Genomic DNA, 17,371 nt, shown 5'->3' on the forward strand with positions numbered 1-17,371 from the left:
AAATTCCACCATAGTAAAAAAAAAAAAAAAAAATCCCAGGACAATGCTCCAGGGTTACAGACCTAACCAATAGGGGAGGGGATCCTCGGCCTGTCTGCCCTGGAGCTGCACCTCCTGCTGGTCAATCATGAAAGCTGCAGTGCCGGTATCACTCTTCATTCACAAACATTCCCCGGCCAAAGTGGGTTTTTTCTGTTTTATTTGCACGACCCAATAATGAGGAAGCCGGACAGCGAGTCATTAACCCCACCCCCCCGGCTTCCTAATTTCATGCTCTCTAGTCACCTTGTGACAAGGGAGCATGGAGGCGCCGTGTAATGACTTGCCACCTAGCTTCCTGATTGGTCGAGATGCTGGCCAATCATGAAGCCAGGCGGCAAGTCATTACCCGCCCCCAGGCTTCCTGAATGGCCAGAAAGCCGTCTCCATACTTCGTCACCTGGTGTTGAGGAAGCATGGAGACGGCTTCCCTGCTAATCAGGAAGCCGGGTGGCAAGTCATCACACGCCGCCTGGCTTCCTTAGTGGGACTTACGTTACCGGTATTGGCGAGTACCCAAGAAAAAAATTTCAGTACTCGACCGAAAAAACGGTATCGGTGCATCATAGTTTGTAGTTTTACCATTATTATATCGAAAGCCTCATTCTAGCTCAGTTCCAAGTGGAACTACATGTCCCATGAGGCATTGCAAGGTTGACAACCACAGGCATGACTCCCAGGAGGCATGTTGGGATTTGTAGTTTCAGCACAGCTGGAAGGCCAGGGTTGCCTGGCTCTGGTCTAGCCCAGTTTTGTAGTTTTTGAAGGAAAGAGGGAACCCGGTATCTAAAGCCAACATTTTGGGAGAGGGGTACGTTTTGCATAGGAGGGTAGAAGGGATAGTAGCACCGTTGGGTTATTATCGATATCCGTGTCCCCTTCAGGGAGAGTCCCCCTCTCTGTCAGTCCTGGGGTCGGGGACAAACATTGAGGAGAATCCAAAATTTCAGAACAGGGACAGAGGGGAAATCGTCCAGTGGGGACATTTGATGCGGTGACAACCGTCTAAACGGGAAGTTCCTCACATTGGAGAGATTTCCTCTCATTTTTAAATAAAATGTTTTGGTTTTCATCCCATACCTTATTTTAGATCCAGTGATATCATCATATGTGCTTCTCTATGCCATGCAGGCAGATCATGGCTGGTGGGAGGGGCTGGCAGGGTGCTGGTGGGAGGGGCTGGCATGGTGCTGTACATAGCTTCCGGAAAACATCACAGCACCCTGCCTCAGTACTGGTCTCAAGAGCCCGCAGCCCTGAGGCAAGCAGTGGGCTGGACCTTGGGAGGAGTTATGCAAATATCAAAATGTATTGACAGGTGGATGTCAGTCTGGAGCAGTGGGCGTTCCCAGGCAGACTGTATTTGCATGCAGGTCACTCCAGGTAATGATCACATGCGACTCTGAACCTCTATGAATAAAAGAACGGAGCTTCCCGAGACGATCACAACACCTTGCCTCAGTGCAGCTCTGATGCAAGCAGTGGGCTGGACCTTGGGAGGAGTTATGCAAATATCAAAATGCCTTGAGGGGTGGACGTCAGTCAGGAGGAGTGGGCAGACTTAATTTGCATGCAGACCACCCTAGGCAATGCCCACATGTGTTGATGATTGAAAGGACTGAAATCCAATGAATAAAAGGGGTGGGCCGGTCAGGCTGCAGAGGAAAGAATGAGATGATGCTGGATTGTCCTCCCTCCAGGAAATGAGGCGGGCTCTATCCGACTTGTAATACACATTGTGAGAAGCTCCCAGTGTGCAGTGAAATCAGAGGAAGCCATTTCAGTCCAGGAGAGGAGCCGGTGCAACTGTGCAAGACTGAAGGGAAGGCCGGGAGGTCAGAGAGAAGACTGAAGGGAAGGCCGGAGGTCAGAGAGAAGGACGGAGGTCAGAGAGAAGACTGAAGGGAAGGACGGAGCTCAGCTTGAACATTTCCTGTCATATAACTGTGACCCCATTGAGAACATTTCCTTCACTTCCTGTCCCTGTGACACCAGATATAGAATTGGGGGAGCCAGGTGTCACAGGAACAGAGAGCAATGTCCCACCCTACTATAAATGTATTTTTGATGCCTGCGTCCCCATTGGCGAGATTCTCCATCACTTCCTGCCCACACACTGCCCGCTGCCATGCAGATGGGTCTTCTACCACCGGCCCAAATACCCGCCTGAGGTCATCGGCAGTAAAACATTTTCACTGATCTACAAGATAATAAAACTCGGTTTGTAAATTAAGATCTATTTCATGGCAGTTCATATAAAAACAATACAAGCAGCTCAATTCATTCACATGAAAATCATCAACATTCAAGTCTTCGCTCCCGTAATTGATTAAGAAAAGTGGCGATTACGGGTCTCAGGATTACGCAAGAGAAGGTCCGCTAATCCAGATTATCAGCGGGGGGGGGCGGGTGTTGGGCACATACAATTTTCGGCCTTCCTCCCATCGCCACGTTTACAAAGTGTCTGATTGGAGCCGATGCGATTTAGGATCTGTAAGGCCCCCGGGGAGTCTAAAGGTGCCCATACACTGCACGATTCTCGTACGAGAATCGCGGGAAATCCCGCGATCCTACGAGAATCGTGCAGTGTGTTTCTACTGTACGGTCGCACGTCTTTTGTCTGAGGAGCACGCTAGAAAACCAGCCGAGAATCGTACGATTTTCGGCTGGTTTTTAGCACGATCGTAAGATCAATGCCGCACAGGCTGGTGTGTGCACACGCACACTGCCCGTTCAGCATTGCAGTCATCGATGATCGCAAGTACGATCTGCCTGTCCAAGATGGAGTGAAAAGATACAATGTAACTAGGGACGCACCGATACCGGTATTTCGGTATCGAGTACCAATATTTTGTTTCCAGTACTCGCCGATACCGGAAGTCCCATTCAGGAAGCCGGGCAGCGTGTAAAGACTCGCCACCCGGCTTCCCGATTAGCAGGGAAGCCGTCCCCATACTTCTCGTCACTAGTTGATTAGAAAGCATTGAGCCGGCTTTCTGGCCAATCAGGAAGCCGGGAGCTGTGTAATGACGCGGCGGCCGGCTTGGCCGGGAAGCAGGCTCCATGCTCCCTCGTCTTGAGGTGACGGGGGAGCATAAAGTCGGCTTCCCGAATAATCAGAAAGCCTGGGGCCGCTACACGGCGCCTGGCTTCCTGATTGGCCAGCTTCGGACCAATCAGGAAGCTGGGCAGCGTGTAATGACTCGCTGCCCGGCTTCCTGGTACCGGAAGTATCGGGCTAGGCATCGGAGCATTTGGGTAAGTACGCGTACGCGCCCAAATACTCGGCGCGGATACCGATACTAGTATCAGTGCATCTCTATATGTAACCTTGTGAATGACCCCCCCCCCCAGGTCACTGACATTAGCATTAGAAATCTCTATTTATATGAACTTTTTTGATAAGAAAGGCTGCAGGGGTCACGTGACACATTTTATTCAAAAAGCGCAGTTACCCCTTAAGCCGGATACAGCCTCTGAGCTCCAATTAAATATATTTCTAAAGCGATACGTCACAGGACTGTATATCATACGTCACCATCAATAAAAATAACCAATCACTTACTGCGTTGGCTGGGAAGGCCCGAAGCATGACCGCGGTGAATCCTTTGTAAAGGGATCCAATTCCTTCCTCCCGGATCAACTCCCGTAAAACGTCCCGGAATCCATTAGGATATTTTCCAGCTGGAGCTGTACAAACGGAAACATCACATCGTGAGCACGGCTTCATCAAAGTGTCTGAGAATGAGGATACTGTCAGTCTAACACTGTACACTGTACACAGTGCGCGGGATGTTTATTACTTGTGTCTCATGGCCGGGCCATGCTAAACAAGAGCAGTCAGAGACCGGGGGCATGCTACAGGAGATGGTCAGAGACCGGGGGCATGCTACGGGAGATGGTCAGAGACCGGGGGCATGCTACGGGAGATGGTCAGAGACCGGGGGCATGCTACGGGAGATGGTCAGAGACCGGGGGCATGCTACGGGAGATGGTCAGAGACCGGGGGCATGCTACGGGAGATGGTCAGAGACCGGGGGCATGCTACGGGAGATGGTCAGAGACCGGGGGCATGCTACGGGAGATGGTCAGAGACCGGGGGCATGCTACGGGAGATGGTCAGAGACCGGGGGCATGCTACGGGAGATGGTCAGAGACCGGGGGCATGCTACGGGAGATGGTCAGAGACCGGGGGCATGCTACGGGAGATGGTCAGAGACCGGGGGCATGCTACGGGAGATGGTCAGAGACCGGGGGCATGCTACGGGAGATGGTCAGAGACCGGGGGCATGCTACGGGAGATGGTCAGAGACCGGGGGCATGCTACGGGAGATGGTCAGAGACCGGGGGCATGCTACGGGAGATGGTCAGAGACCGGGGGCATGCTACGGGAGATGGTCAGAGACCGGGGGCATGCTACGGGAGATGGTCAGAGACCGGGGGCATGCTACGGGAGATGGTCAGAGACCGGGGGCATGCTACGGGAGATGGTCAGAGACCGGGGGCATGCTACGGGAGATGGTCAGAGACCGGGGGCATGCTACGGGAGATGGTCAGAGACCGGGGGCATGCTACGGGAGATGGTCAGAGACCGGGGGCATGCTACGGGAGATGGTCAGAGACCGGGGGCATGCTACGGGAGATGGTCAGAGACCGGGGGCATGCTACGGGAGATGGTCAGAGACCGGGGGCATGCTACGGGAGATGGTCAGAGACCGGGGGCATGCTACGGGAGATGGTCAGAGACCGGGGGCATGCTACGGGAGATGGTCAGAGACCGGGGGCATGCTACGGGAGATGGTCAGAGACCGGGGGCATGCTACGGGAGATGGTCAGAGACCGGGGGCATGCTACGGGAGATGGTCAGAGACCGGGGGCATGCTACGGGAGATGGTCAGAGACCGGGGGCATGCTACGGGAGATGGTCAGAGACCGGGGGCATGCTACGGGAGATGGTCAGAGACCGGGGGCATGCTACGGGAGATGGTCAGAGACCGGGGGCATGCTACGGGAGATGGTCAGAGACCGGGGGCATGCTACGGGAGATGGTCAGAGACCGGGGGCATGCTACGGGAGATGGTCAGAGACCGGGGGCATGCTACGGGAGATGGTCAGAGACCGGGGGCATGCTACGGGAGATGGTCAGAGACCGGGGGCATGCTACGGGAGATGGTCAGAGACCGGGGGCATGCTACGGGAGATGGTCAGAGACCGGGGGCATGCTACGGGAGATGGTCAGAGACCGGGGGCATGCTACGGGAGATGGTCAGAGACCGGGGGCATGCTACGGGAGATGGTCAGAGACCGGGGGCATGCTACGGGAGATGGTCAGAGACCGGGGGCATGCTACGGGAGATGGTCAGAGACCGGGGGCATGCTACGGGAGATGGTCAGAGACCGGGGGCATGCTACGGGAGATGGTCAGAGACCGGGGGCATGCTACGGGAGATGGTCAGAGACCGGGGGCATGCTACGGGAGATGGTCAGAGACCGGGGGCATGCTACGGGAGATGGTCAGAGACCGGGGGCATGCTACAGGAGATGGCCAGAGACCGGGGGCATGCTACACGCATGGCTGGAGACTCAGGACATTCTGTAGAAGACTGCCAAAGACTTGTGACTCGTTACAAGAGACTACAAGGGGACTTGGCGTATGTCTAGTAAGGCATCTAGGGAAGTAGAACACCGACTACAGCCTGGGAGGGGCCCCTATGTGGCCCTTAGACCACAGGCTGGGCACCAGAAGTGTAGATGTCACTGGTCAGGCAGGGGTTACATGTATGGAAAATGTAAGGTCTCTATACTCCTGTGAATGATATCATCTTTCGTAGGCGATCCTGTGTAATTAACGGCCCCGCAGAATCCAATTGAGCGCCCCGCAGGCTGCACATTGTCGGCACTCGGAGAAGTGGAAAGAATATACGGGGGAATTCGATGTAACACAAGTCCAACATTAATGGGAACGCCTGCAGATCCTCACAGTGCGGCCTCTCGTTCACCCACCTGTCTGGAAGCGAGATTTTAGCACGTCTGGGGGAATTGCGACAGCCCAGTTAAAGATTCCGGCCATTCCTCCGGCAAAGAGGATCCGAGGAACGCTGAGATCGTTTGCACTAACAGCGGAGGGAGAGGAAAAAAAAACACAGTTAAAGCTGAACTCCGGCCTCAGATTCAGTCTCCAGTCTCCCCCTTCAGTCTTATATCTGCCCTGTGTCCCTCCCGCTCAGTCTTATATCTGACCTCTGACCTTCCGCTCAGTCTTCACATCAGAGCCACCCTTTTTGCATCGAATCCCCCCTTCACATCAGAGTCAACCATTACATCAAAAGCCACCCCCTATACATCAGGGCCCCCTCCTCTCACATCAGAGCCCTTCTTTTACAGAGCCCATCAGGAGCCTCCCTCATCAGAGCCACCCTTTTTGCATGGAATCCCCCCATTGACACCAGAGTCCCCCATTACATCAGAAGCCACCCCCTACACGTCAGGAGGCCCCTTCCTTTCACCTCAGGAGGCCCCTTCCTTTCACCTCAGGAGGCCCCTTCCTTTCACCTCAGGAGGCCCCTTCCTTTCACCTCAGGAGGCCCCTTCCTTTCACAGAGTCCTACCATCACAAAATTTCGAGGCACCCATGATGAAGCCAGAGGGCACCCTAGTTGATAAAAGTTCAATTGGGCTTCAAATCTTTTTTTTTAACCGCACACAGAAGCTATGTGGGCACACTTTGGGTGGTTCAGGGTGGCGGGAGGGAAGGCCAGGCTGTCAGGATGCCCGTCACAACCTCCGTTAAGTCAATGGTCATAGGGAAAGCTTTCCCTTTATTTCCGATGGCGGATAAGGAGCGATGCGGGTCGGCCATTACCTGTGTCCTTCCGGCGTGAGGGTTTTCTTCAGCCACTCGTAGGTCATGAAGTACATTCCGCTGGCTGGTACATCTAGACAAGGAAGAAAAGAACTCGGTCATGAAAACTGGTTCACTTATCAGATTAGCCACGTTCCAAATATCTCAGCAACAGAAAATTGTGCGCGCGGCTCCGTGCGTCAGAACCATAAAACAATTATCACATTAAAAAAGGAGAAAGAAAACTTATGTAGAGCACAAAGTGCTGCAAATCACTAACACCAACCCCCCCGGTTATATGAAAACTTTAGCCAGCTCGGCGGTAAACCTGCGCAGAGAAATGGTGCTGAAGTCGCCTTGCAGCATTGGGGGTCCTGAATTCAATCCCACCATTGCTACAATCTACAAGAAGTACCTGCATTTGGCTTTAGACTTCTCCCCTTGCAGTGAAGAAGCTTTATAAACACAGCATCTTTCTGGACCGAGTGGTGTCAGCCCTGCCCAGTTAGTTTCCTTTGCTAAACTACTCAACCACTCCGACTCTCAGATCTTCACAGGATAAAGGCTGACCATTCTGTAGTCCAAGATAAGAACCAGGAGGGCCCTTTGTGATAACACAGGAAGTGTGCAGAGGTCACATGGCAGCTCTGAATTTCTAACAGAATCAACTGGTTTTTTTAAGCACTTTTCAGATGGACAAAATGCTTGATTGTATTTCAACAGACCGAAAGAGAGCAAATCAGTTTAAAGTTGGGGTTCACCTTTTCTTTAGTAGGCAGCACCCCAACCATGCACCTCTGGAAGTCCTCCTAAAAATAGCATCACTTCCTGGATCTATCATTGCTTGCTGGAAGCAATGCATGATGGCATAGGTAGTCTTGAGAAATGGAGATTGCAGCAGGGAAAGAGACCCAGGCGCACTTGCATCTCTTTCCCTGCTGCTTGATGTGATGCAATCTCCATTTCTAAAGACTACCTATCCCATCATGCATTGCTTCCAGCAAGCAATGATAATGTTGCATTGTTCAGACGTTGAGTTGTAGTTCAGAAGGCGGGTTCTGGGAGAGTGGTGGATGGTGACAGTGCATTGAGGAAGTTCATCCTATGGGCATCTTCAGTAAGTATGTTTACAAGCTTCTAGATGGATCTGGTTATTAGGAGCGGGAGAGATTTTATAGAACTACACATTTAGTTTTTGACCAGAGATACTGTTGAAGCGGCAGAACTGTCTCCAGCACGTTGGTGGCGGGGTGTCCAGATTGTTGCAGCGCAAGGAGCAGCGTGATGAATGCAATTAGCTCGGAGAGGCCGCTGTGACCTTGAGTCATTTATTAAAGTCCAATTTGCGGAATTGCGCAGCCGTGACTCTGATTAGCTGTGAAATTCAATCAACAAAAAAAAAGAAGTTCGAATAGAATCTCATTATGTATAGAGAAGCTGGAGCACTCCCGAAATCATCCCGAGCCGGCAAACAAGAGGAACCAGAAATCCTAAAAATACAAAACTCAGCTAGAGCAGGCGACGGTACAAGGCCAGAGGAGGATCCCAGTCCAGGTTCATCCAGAACTTTTTTTGATGTTAAAGTGTTATTGCTGACCTCCGTCCCTCCCCTCCCTTCTTCTGACCTCCGTCCCTCCCGTCTTCTATCTGACCTCCGTCCCTCCCCTCCCGTCTTCTATCTGACCTCCGTCCCTCCCCTCCCGTCTTCTATCTGACCTCCGTCCCTCCCCTCCCGTCTTCTATCTGACCTCCGTCCCTCCCCTCCCGTCTTCTATCTGACCTCCGTCCCTCCCCTCCAGTCTTCTATCTGACCTCCGTCCCTCCCCTCCAGTCTTCTATCTGACCTCCGTCCCTCCCCTCCAGTCTGCACAGAATTCCTCTCTGAAACAGGAAGTGAACGGAAAAGAAGATGCAAAAACACATACTTTTGCATGCTCAGTTTCCTTTAAGTTCACAGCAAGAAGCAGCTGAGACGCCACGGATTCATATACATTTCTACTCATACCTAGATGAGCACATGCACCACCCCGTGACAAATCGTTCGCTCTGTAATATCGCCGCCTAGTGGACGTTGGTTGAATGTTGCAGCGTGAAAATGATCCGTGTCTCTCCAGCGCTGACCACCCACCTCCCTCTTACCTCTCATGAGAGTCAGCACCGTCCCCTTGTAGATGCCTCGGATTCCAGCTTCTCTGTACAGTTGCCTGGCGCAGTCCATGGGACCGGCATACTTTGTCGTTCCACCGGCGGCCTGGATCTGGAACAATAACAGCAGGTTATGGAGGATTAGATACACTATAAAGATTAACTGTAACTGCAACCTTCCCGTAAACTGGAAGATCACCAGCATTAACCAGTTGACATCCGCGGTGTTAAACCCCCTTCCCATCCAGGCCATTTTTCAGTATTCAGCGCTGCGGTACTTTGACTGACATTTATTCCGTCATGCAGCGCTGTACTGAAATTAATTTTATACCCTTTTTTGGGGACAGATAGAGCTTTCTTTTGGTGGTATTTATTCACCACTGGGGGTTTTTATTTTTTTACTATATTAAGGAGTAAAGTCTCAGCATATCCTCTCCTGTTATAACATCAGCATTGTAATAGGAACACATACTGGAGTTGATTCTGATCAAAGCTTACATGAAAAAAATCCCTTTTATGTAGTGAGCGCTGCCTTCCATCTGCACACCACTTCCAACAATTTCCTGGATTCCCAGTGTGCTTTGTGTCTTTTTCCCTGCTGCCCGATGTGATACAATCTCCAATTCACAAGACTACCTATCCCATCATGCATTGCTTCCAGCAAGCAATTATGATGTTACATTGTTCAGACATGGCAGGGTTGCTGCTCCTCAAATATGTGAGTGTTAAAGCTGAACTCCGGGATGAGCAAATATTGTATGTGTGTGTGTATTCTTCCTTGAATCTAGGCGAGCTTTGTGTATTTCTTCCAGATGTGTGCAGTAATCCAGTGTGAAACTTGGAGCTTCCTGTAATAAAGACCACTGACTGCTGCTCTCTTCTTGTGCATGGTGACTGGTCTTGTCTCCGCCCCCTCCTGTAATAAAGAAGGGTCACTGCTGCTCTCTCCCCTTGTGCAGGGTGACTGGCCTTGTCTCCGCCCCCTCATGTAATAAAGACTGGTCAATGCTGCGCTCTCTCCTTGTGCAGGGTAACTGGTCTCCTTTCTGCCCCTACTGGTGTCTTCTGTAGGCAGCAGAGCTGTGGGAGGGTGCCAGCAAGCCCTACCTATTACAGGCTGCCTGCAGAAAACTACAGAGGGTGGCGAAAAGACCGGTCACTCTGCACAAGGAGAGAGCAACTGTGACTGGTCTTGTTTCCTCCCCCTCTTGTAGCTTTCTGCAGGCAGCCTATAGTGGGTGGAGCCAGGTAGGCCCTTCCCACAGCTCTGCTGTCTGCACAAGCTATATACAGCACAGTGATGATGTTATTGCTACTTTTATGGTGTGGTTGAAGGTAATATTTAGGCACACAAAGTGTATTTATATCCTTAGTGGTTATTGAGAAATATTTTTAAAGAAATAGTTTAACCCTTTCAGTGGCGCTACCTCCCGCTCCGCAAGGGTTAACTTCTCGTTTTGGTCTAGGTGCAAAAATAAATTATACTCACCAAAACCTCAGGGTCAGCTGGCTGTTAGACCGGTCCCTCCAGCGATGGAATGTCCCTCAGTGTCCTATGCACGGTGTATAGAACGTGATGACTAAAGGATCCTTACACTTTTGCAACAGAGGGGGGAGCGAAGCTGGAAGAATTGGTGTAAGAGCCGGCCGGCTACGAGGTTTTGGCGGCTATAACTTTATTGTATTTTTGCACTTAGAACAAAATGAGCACTTAACCCTTGCAATGCAGGGGTAGTTTTTTTTTTTTTTGTGCACAAAATTCATTTTAATTTTATTTCACAGAATCTTTTTTTCCTGACTCTGCACAGAGTTATGTGGCTAACTTAGCCAGAAATAGTTCTCAGACAGAAGTGATCACTATAAAGTTAGAACAGATCAATAAAAGCTGTGTGTGTGGTGGGAAAGAAGGCAGGATGCTGGGAACGCAGCCACGGGGAAGGGCTCGGGAAACCTTATTGTATGACGGCAAAGAGTTTGGAATTCCAAATTCAAACAGGGAACTTAAATAATAACAGATCAGAGCCGCAGCGCAATGACGGAACCCAGGAATCCATCATGTCTGTTAAACAGAAAAAAAATATTCTGGAACATTCTATGTGTGAGAAAGTACAGGGGCATCCGAACTGTCATTCCTAAGAAATCACCCCCTGGGCCCCCATCTGCAGGATCTATGCAGCCTGAAAACAACCAGATTCTTTCTTTCTTTCATGTTTCTAGTTCAAACTTGTCCCCGGGATGGACTACAATCACACGTTTAATTTACTAATTTGTATTGAGATTGTAGTCCATCCCGGGAGTATGCTTGGAGCGGTGACTACTGTACAACACACACAGGGACCATGGGGAACACAAGTAGCCCCCCTCCAGAAGGAAGGACAGTGTCAGCCCTAATTCAGAGATGATTTGAGGATCTACAGCCGAGTGATACACAAAGATACATTTCTGTTCATAGTTAAGATTCTAGAATGTATTTTTAAGATTTAATTCCTGAGTTTAGTGTCACCTTGATGTAGAATGTAGAAGTCGGTCAGAAATGTCCTAATGTTTTCATAGATTTGGAATGCTGAGCGTTTCCTCACACATAGTGAACACCCCAATAAGCTCTCCTGCTCCGCAAAGCTCGGCAATTTATAGGAGTCGAAGAATCAAATGTTGTGGACGATTAATAAAAATAAAAGCAACACTGACATCTGCAGGCTGTTAGGGGTAACTACACAATGCATACAAGTAGGTCAGACAGGGCAGAGAGCAAATACTTCATACAAACCCACAAAATTGAAATTCAAAGTTGAATCTGACCTCCGTCCCTCCCTTCCGTCTTCCCTCTGACCTCCGTCCCTCCATTCCGTCTTCCCTCTGACCTCCGTCCCTCCCTTCCGTCTTCCCTCTGACCTCCGCCCCTCCCTTCCGTCTTCCCTCTGACCTCCGTCCCTCCCTTCCGTCTTCCCTCTGACCTCCGTCCCTCCCTTCCGTCTTCCCTCTGACTTCCGTCCCTCCCTTCCGTCTTCCCTCTGACCTCCGTCCCTCCCTTCCGTCTTCCTTCTGACCTCCGTCCCTCCCTTCCGTCTTCCTTCTGACCTCCGTCCCTCCCTTCCGTCTTCCTTCTGACCTCCGTCCCTCCCTTCCGTCTTCCTTCTGACCTCCGTCCCTCCCTTCCGTCTTCCTTCTGACCTCCGTCCCTCCCTTCCGTCTTCCTTCTGACCTCCGTCCCTCCCTTCCGTCTTCCTTCTGACCTCCGTCCCTCCCTTCCGTCTTCCTTCTGACCTCCGTCCCTCCCTTCCGTCTTCCTTCTGACCTCCGTCCCTCCCTTCCGTCTTCCTTCTGACCTCCGTCCCTCCCTTCCGTCTTCCTTCTGACCTCCGTCCCTCCCTTCCGTCTTCCTTCTGACCTCCGTCCCTCCCTTCCGTCTTCCTTCTGACCTCCGTCCCTCCCTTCCGTCTTCCTTCTGACCTCCGTCCCTCCCTTCCGTCTTCCTTCTGACCTCCGTCCCTCCCTTCCGTCTTCCTTCTGACCTCCGTCCCTCCCTTCCGTCTTCCTTCTGACCTCCGTCCCTCCCTTCCGTCTTCTATCCATAGACACACACAGCACTGTGACAGGCCACACCCCTCCTCTCCGCCCAACCGGTTGACCGACGGCAGAAGGAGCCTATGGCTCCTCTGCCCTCAATCTCCTCCCCTACAACCAGGAAGTTCGGACGTAGGGTCGTTTCGGGACCGGCGGAGGTGACAAGCGACGCAGACGGGTAAAGGCCGTGACACACTGCACGCGAAGTGTCATGTCACTTTCTTTTCGGCACCTCAGCTTGCGAGAGCTCGCAGAGCTGAGCGTGCCGAGATGAACAATTTCAACTTCAGCCAATCGGCTTGCGCGTATAAACCGGCACGACGGGATGCGACGTCTGGCCGGTTGTTACAGACAAGCCGATTGGCTGAAGGTGCAGTCAATAATCTGACTGCACTCAGCTCACACACTGCACACGAAGCTCCGTGCTGGAGAGCTTTGCTTCGCGTGCAGTGTCACGGCCTTAAGTGTGTCGGGTACCAAAAAAATGGCGTTTTTTTGACCTACATACAGAGAATGCATCAAGGTAAAAGGCGCCCAGCCTTTAGTAATCCTGTAAACACCTGATGGTATTGCACTACTGAGCATTGTGCACTGCATTCGAAAATACAACTTTTCTTTTTTAAACCGACATGCATATCCGAAAAACATTACAAAGACGATCATTTCTTTAGATTTTGCATTGATGTATCTGTGTCCTTACCTGTAATAGACATTTAATCCTCTCCCCGGGGGCCATGATACCGGTGGTGAAGACTCCAGACAACATCCCGGCTGCAAACAGCTGCGGATACCTTTAAACAAGATATAGATGTATAAATGTATATATAGATGTATGGAAAGAGAGAGAGCGAGAGCGAGAGCGAGAGCGAGAGAGAGAGAGAGAGAGAGAGAGAGAGAGAGAGAGAAAGGGCGGGAAAGAAAACAGACACTGCACTGCCTGCCTACTGCACAGAGTCTGCAATCCAAATGTCGGATCCATCCAATCAAATCCAAGAAAAATCATCTGCGATCACTTTGAAAAAGCTCCGGTGGTTTTCAAATGGCTGGTAAAGGGTAAACCTTTTTTGTTGTTAGTTTTGGATAAAGTTGGGGGAAGGGTTAAACCCCTCGGCCACATTTTTATTTCTAGTAAATGTATCCGAGATTGAAGCGTCACACCACAACTTATAGAGGAACTTCACCCAGATCTTTAAAATGACAACAAACACACCTTTATGACAATCTACACACACATACTTCTAGATAATTGCCGACTTTATATTCTTTGCAAACCTTATTCCTCTTTTACTCCCCATTCTGACAGCGGCCATTTTTACTAAGGGCAGATTAATAGAACTCCCTTTACTTCCTGGAACTCTGCCACATGTGACTAGGACATGTGACCAGAACACATCATCTGATCATCATCAAATGCCTTTCCCTGAGATCTACTGAGAAAAATTTTTATTTAACTAAATGAGTGTAAGAGAATTTCATTTGGGCATACGGAGCAGAATATTGATGTAGAGGGATTACCAGGATGCAATGTTTGGGCACAGATTACCCCACTAATGCCCATGAGAACCAGGAAGTGGAAAACCAATAATTACAAGCAAAATAAAAATATGTTTAAATAATGAATGTAAGATGATGTTATATTAGCATGCAGAGCTGATTTTTAGTGAGGGGGGTAAAGATCTGCTTTAATAGTGAAGACACATTTATTCCAATGTAAAAATCAATAATAATAATAATCACCATCATCATTTTAATATTATTATTAGTTTTATTAATATTAATACCAATAATAACATTATTATGATTATATTTTATGTATAATAAAATAGTTTAATAGTATTTTTTATTGTATTGATTGTAAGTAATTTTACCATCAATAAATTAAAATGGTAATAAAAAAAAATGCTAGAGATGATGATAGTAAGAATAATTTTATATTATTATTGGTGTTCTATTATCATCACCAATAATAAAATGATTAATCACTACTATTATAATCTCTAGCATTTCTTTATAACCATTTTAATTTGAGTGTATTTCTTATTTTATATGAAAGTGGATTTCGCTCATTCTGGCCAGCGACTGGTTACCAAATTGCTCTTGGAAAGGTATGGCACCCCTGATTGCCCTGATCACCCCATTCTCAACTTTGCCATTTTGGATTATTAAATTTGGATTTGCGTTAACTTTGGATTGTTGTACATTAAAAAAAAGACCTACCCCGCAAATAAGACCTAGTGTGTGTTTTTGAGCCCCAAAAAAATATGAGACCGTGTCTTATTTTCGGGGAAACACAGTGTAATGAGATAGAGATGATAGAGATAGAGATAGAGAGAGAGAGTCCCCAGAGGAGAAATCTTACACCTGTTCAGGGGACATCTGCCTGAAATTTGAATTCACCAGCCAGGGGCAGACTGAACCCACCAATCCACATCTACAACAATTTTAATACTCTTGGGTGGGCTGATCTCTTAAAACGGGCCACAATTATTTCATTTACCGTATATACTCGAGTATAAGCCGAGATTTTCAGCCCATTTTTTTGGGTGAAAAGTGCCCCCCTCGGCTTATATTCGGGACGGCTTATACTCGAGTCAGCGCCAGCGCGTCTTCTTACTTACCTCGCCGAGCGTCGCGTCACTGCTGCTCCGGTGTGCGGCGCTCCGAGCGGGGTCATCTGGCAGTCTCCGGCCACCTAAATTAGGACCCGGAGACTGCCAGATGACCCCGCTCGGAGCGCCGCACACCGGAGCAGCAGTGACGCGACGCTCGGCGAGGTAAGTAAGAAGACGCGCTGGGGCTGACTCGAGTATAAGCCGTCCCGAATATAAGCCGAGGGGGGCACTTTTCACCCAAAAAAATGGGCTGAAAATCTCGGCTTATACTCGAGTCAGCGCCAGCGCGTCTTCTTACTTACCTCGCCGAGCGTCGCGTCACTGCTGCTCCGGTGTGCGGCGCTCCGAGCGGGGTCATCTGGCAGTCTCCGGCCACCTAAATTAGGACCCGGAGACTGCCAGATGACCCCGCTCGGAGCGCCGCACACCGGAGCAGCAGTGACGCGACGCTCGGCGAGGTAAGTAAGAAGACGCGCTGGGGCTGACTCGAGTATAAGCCGTCCCGAATATAAGCCGAGGGGGGCACTTTTCACCCAAAAAAATGGGCTGAAAATCTCGGCTTATACTCGAGTCAGCGCCAGCGCGTCTTCTTACTTACCTCGCCGAGCGTCGCGTCACTGCTGCTCCGGTGTGCGGCGCTCCGAGCGGGGTCATCTGGCAGTCTCCGGCCACCTAAATTAGGACCCGGAGACTGCCAGATGACCCCGCTCGGAGCGCCGCACACCGGAGCAGCAGTGACGCGACGCTCGGCGAGGTAAGTAAGAAGACGCGCTGGGGCTGACTCGAGTATAAGCCGTCCCGAATATAAGCCGAGGGGGGCACTTTTCACCCAAAAAAATGGGCTGAAAATCTCGGCTTATACTCGAGTCAGCGCCAGCGCGTCTTCTTACTTACCTCGCCGAGCGTCGCGTCACTGCTGCTCCGGTGTGCGGCGCTCCGAGCGGGGTCATCTGGCAGTCTCCGGCCACCTAAATTAGGACCCGGAGACTGCCAGATGACCCCGCTCGGAGCGCCGCACACCGGAGCAGCAGTGACGCGACGCTCGGCGAGGTAAGTAAGAAGACGCGCTGGGGCTGACTCGAGTATAAGCCGAGATTTTCAGCCCATTTTTTTGGGTGAAAAGTGCCCCCCTCGGCTTATATTCGGGTCAATACTTTTTCCCCAGTTTTTTTGGGTAAAAGTAGGTACCTCGGCTTATATTCGGGACGGCTTATACTCGAGTATATACGGTATTTCTAATATTCACTCCTCTCTATAGCAGCCTGAATGGTAACTGAATGGTAACCTGATGGAGGGTATTCCAATAGTGATCACTGTTTTCTATCAAAATTTGATTGGATCCATAAGCACAAAGACATGGGCAGCCAATGAAGGGGGCAGAGGGGAGTAGGCGGGTGGAGACTCCTCCAGGGATGGTCATACATGTATATCGGATGGAAGAAGAAAAAACAAATGCGCTGAAATCTGATGCATGTGTGGCTAGCATAATACATCAACACAGCACTGCGTTTGCTTCGGACTCGGGTTAGAAGGTTCAGGCGAAATGGGAGGGCGGGTGACACACTGACTGAGGTACGATAACACTTACATGTACACCATGTCAATGTACACTGCTGGGCACACATACCTCAGGGGGCAAAGCCTGCAGCAATAGCTCCCTCCAGTACTTGCTGTATAAAAGAGTGGGTCAGTTAGCACATGACAAAAGAGCAACCCTACAAATCACGGCATTAAAGGGCAACTCAACCCTTGGCGTACAAAGGCAAAGCAGAACAACAATTTACAGGAAATGTGCAGTGGTTTTGCACATAATTTCTTTTTTCATTATGGTTGCTAGTTACATTATTCCCAGCTATTGCCGTGGACTACAGAACACCTCCCGCTACATTACAGATCAGAGAATGGGGGGGCTTTTGCAATTCTCAAACAGAGTTTGTAAATAGATATAAAAACAGTTTCAATGTACAGTACACACCCAATTATCCGGCACCCACAGGGATCAGTAGGTTCCGGATAACTGTAGTTTCTGGTTGCTTGAGAGATAATAGTATAGCAGGCTGGCTATTGCTCCCCATTGTTTGCATTCTGCTGCCGACCGTGGAATCTAGCCGCCGGCCCGCAGCAAGATGTAAACAAAGAATTTTGTTAGCAACTAAATAAAGTTAATTGT

The 17,371-nt window shown here is 50.0% G+C and overlaps 1 protein-coding gene across 1 annotated transcript in view; it reads right to left on the bottom strand.

The window, feature by feature from the left end:
* SLC25A20 (solute carrier family 25 member 20) overlaps positions 1–17,371 on the bottom strand; it is a 39,254-nt gene that overhangs the window by 15,598 nt on the left and 6,285 nt on the right. The window contains exons 4-8 of the mRNA XM_018576090.1: positions 13,290–13,380; positions 9,020–9,137; positions 6,902–6,974; positions 6,043–6,152; positions 3,605–3,729 (exon numbers count right to left, since the gene is read on the bottom strand). Of these exons, the coding sequence (XP_018431592.1) occupies positions 3,605–3,729; positions 6,043–6,152; positions 6,902–6,974; positions 9,020–9,137; positions 13,290–13,380 (517 nt within the window). The remainder of the gene's footprint in view (positions 1–3,604; positions 3,730–6,042; positions 6,153–6,901; positions 6,975–9,019; positions 9,138–13,289; positions 13,381–17,371) is intronic.

The sequence above is a fragment of the Nanorana parkeri genome, unplaced genomic scaffold (assembly GCF_000935625.1).
Source record: "Nanorana parkeri isolate BGI_ZX_2015 unplaced genomic scaffold, ASM93562v1 scaffold56, whole genome shotgun sequence".
Lineage (NCBI taxonomy): Eukaryota > Metazoa > Chordata > Amphibia > Anura > Dicroglossidae > Nanorana > Nanorana parkeri.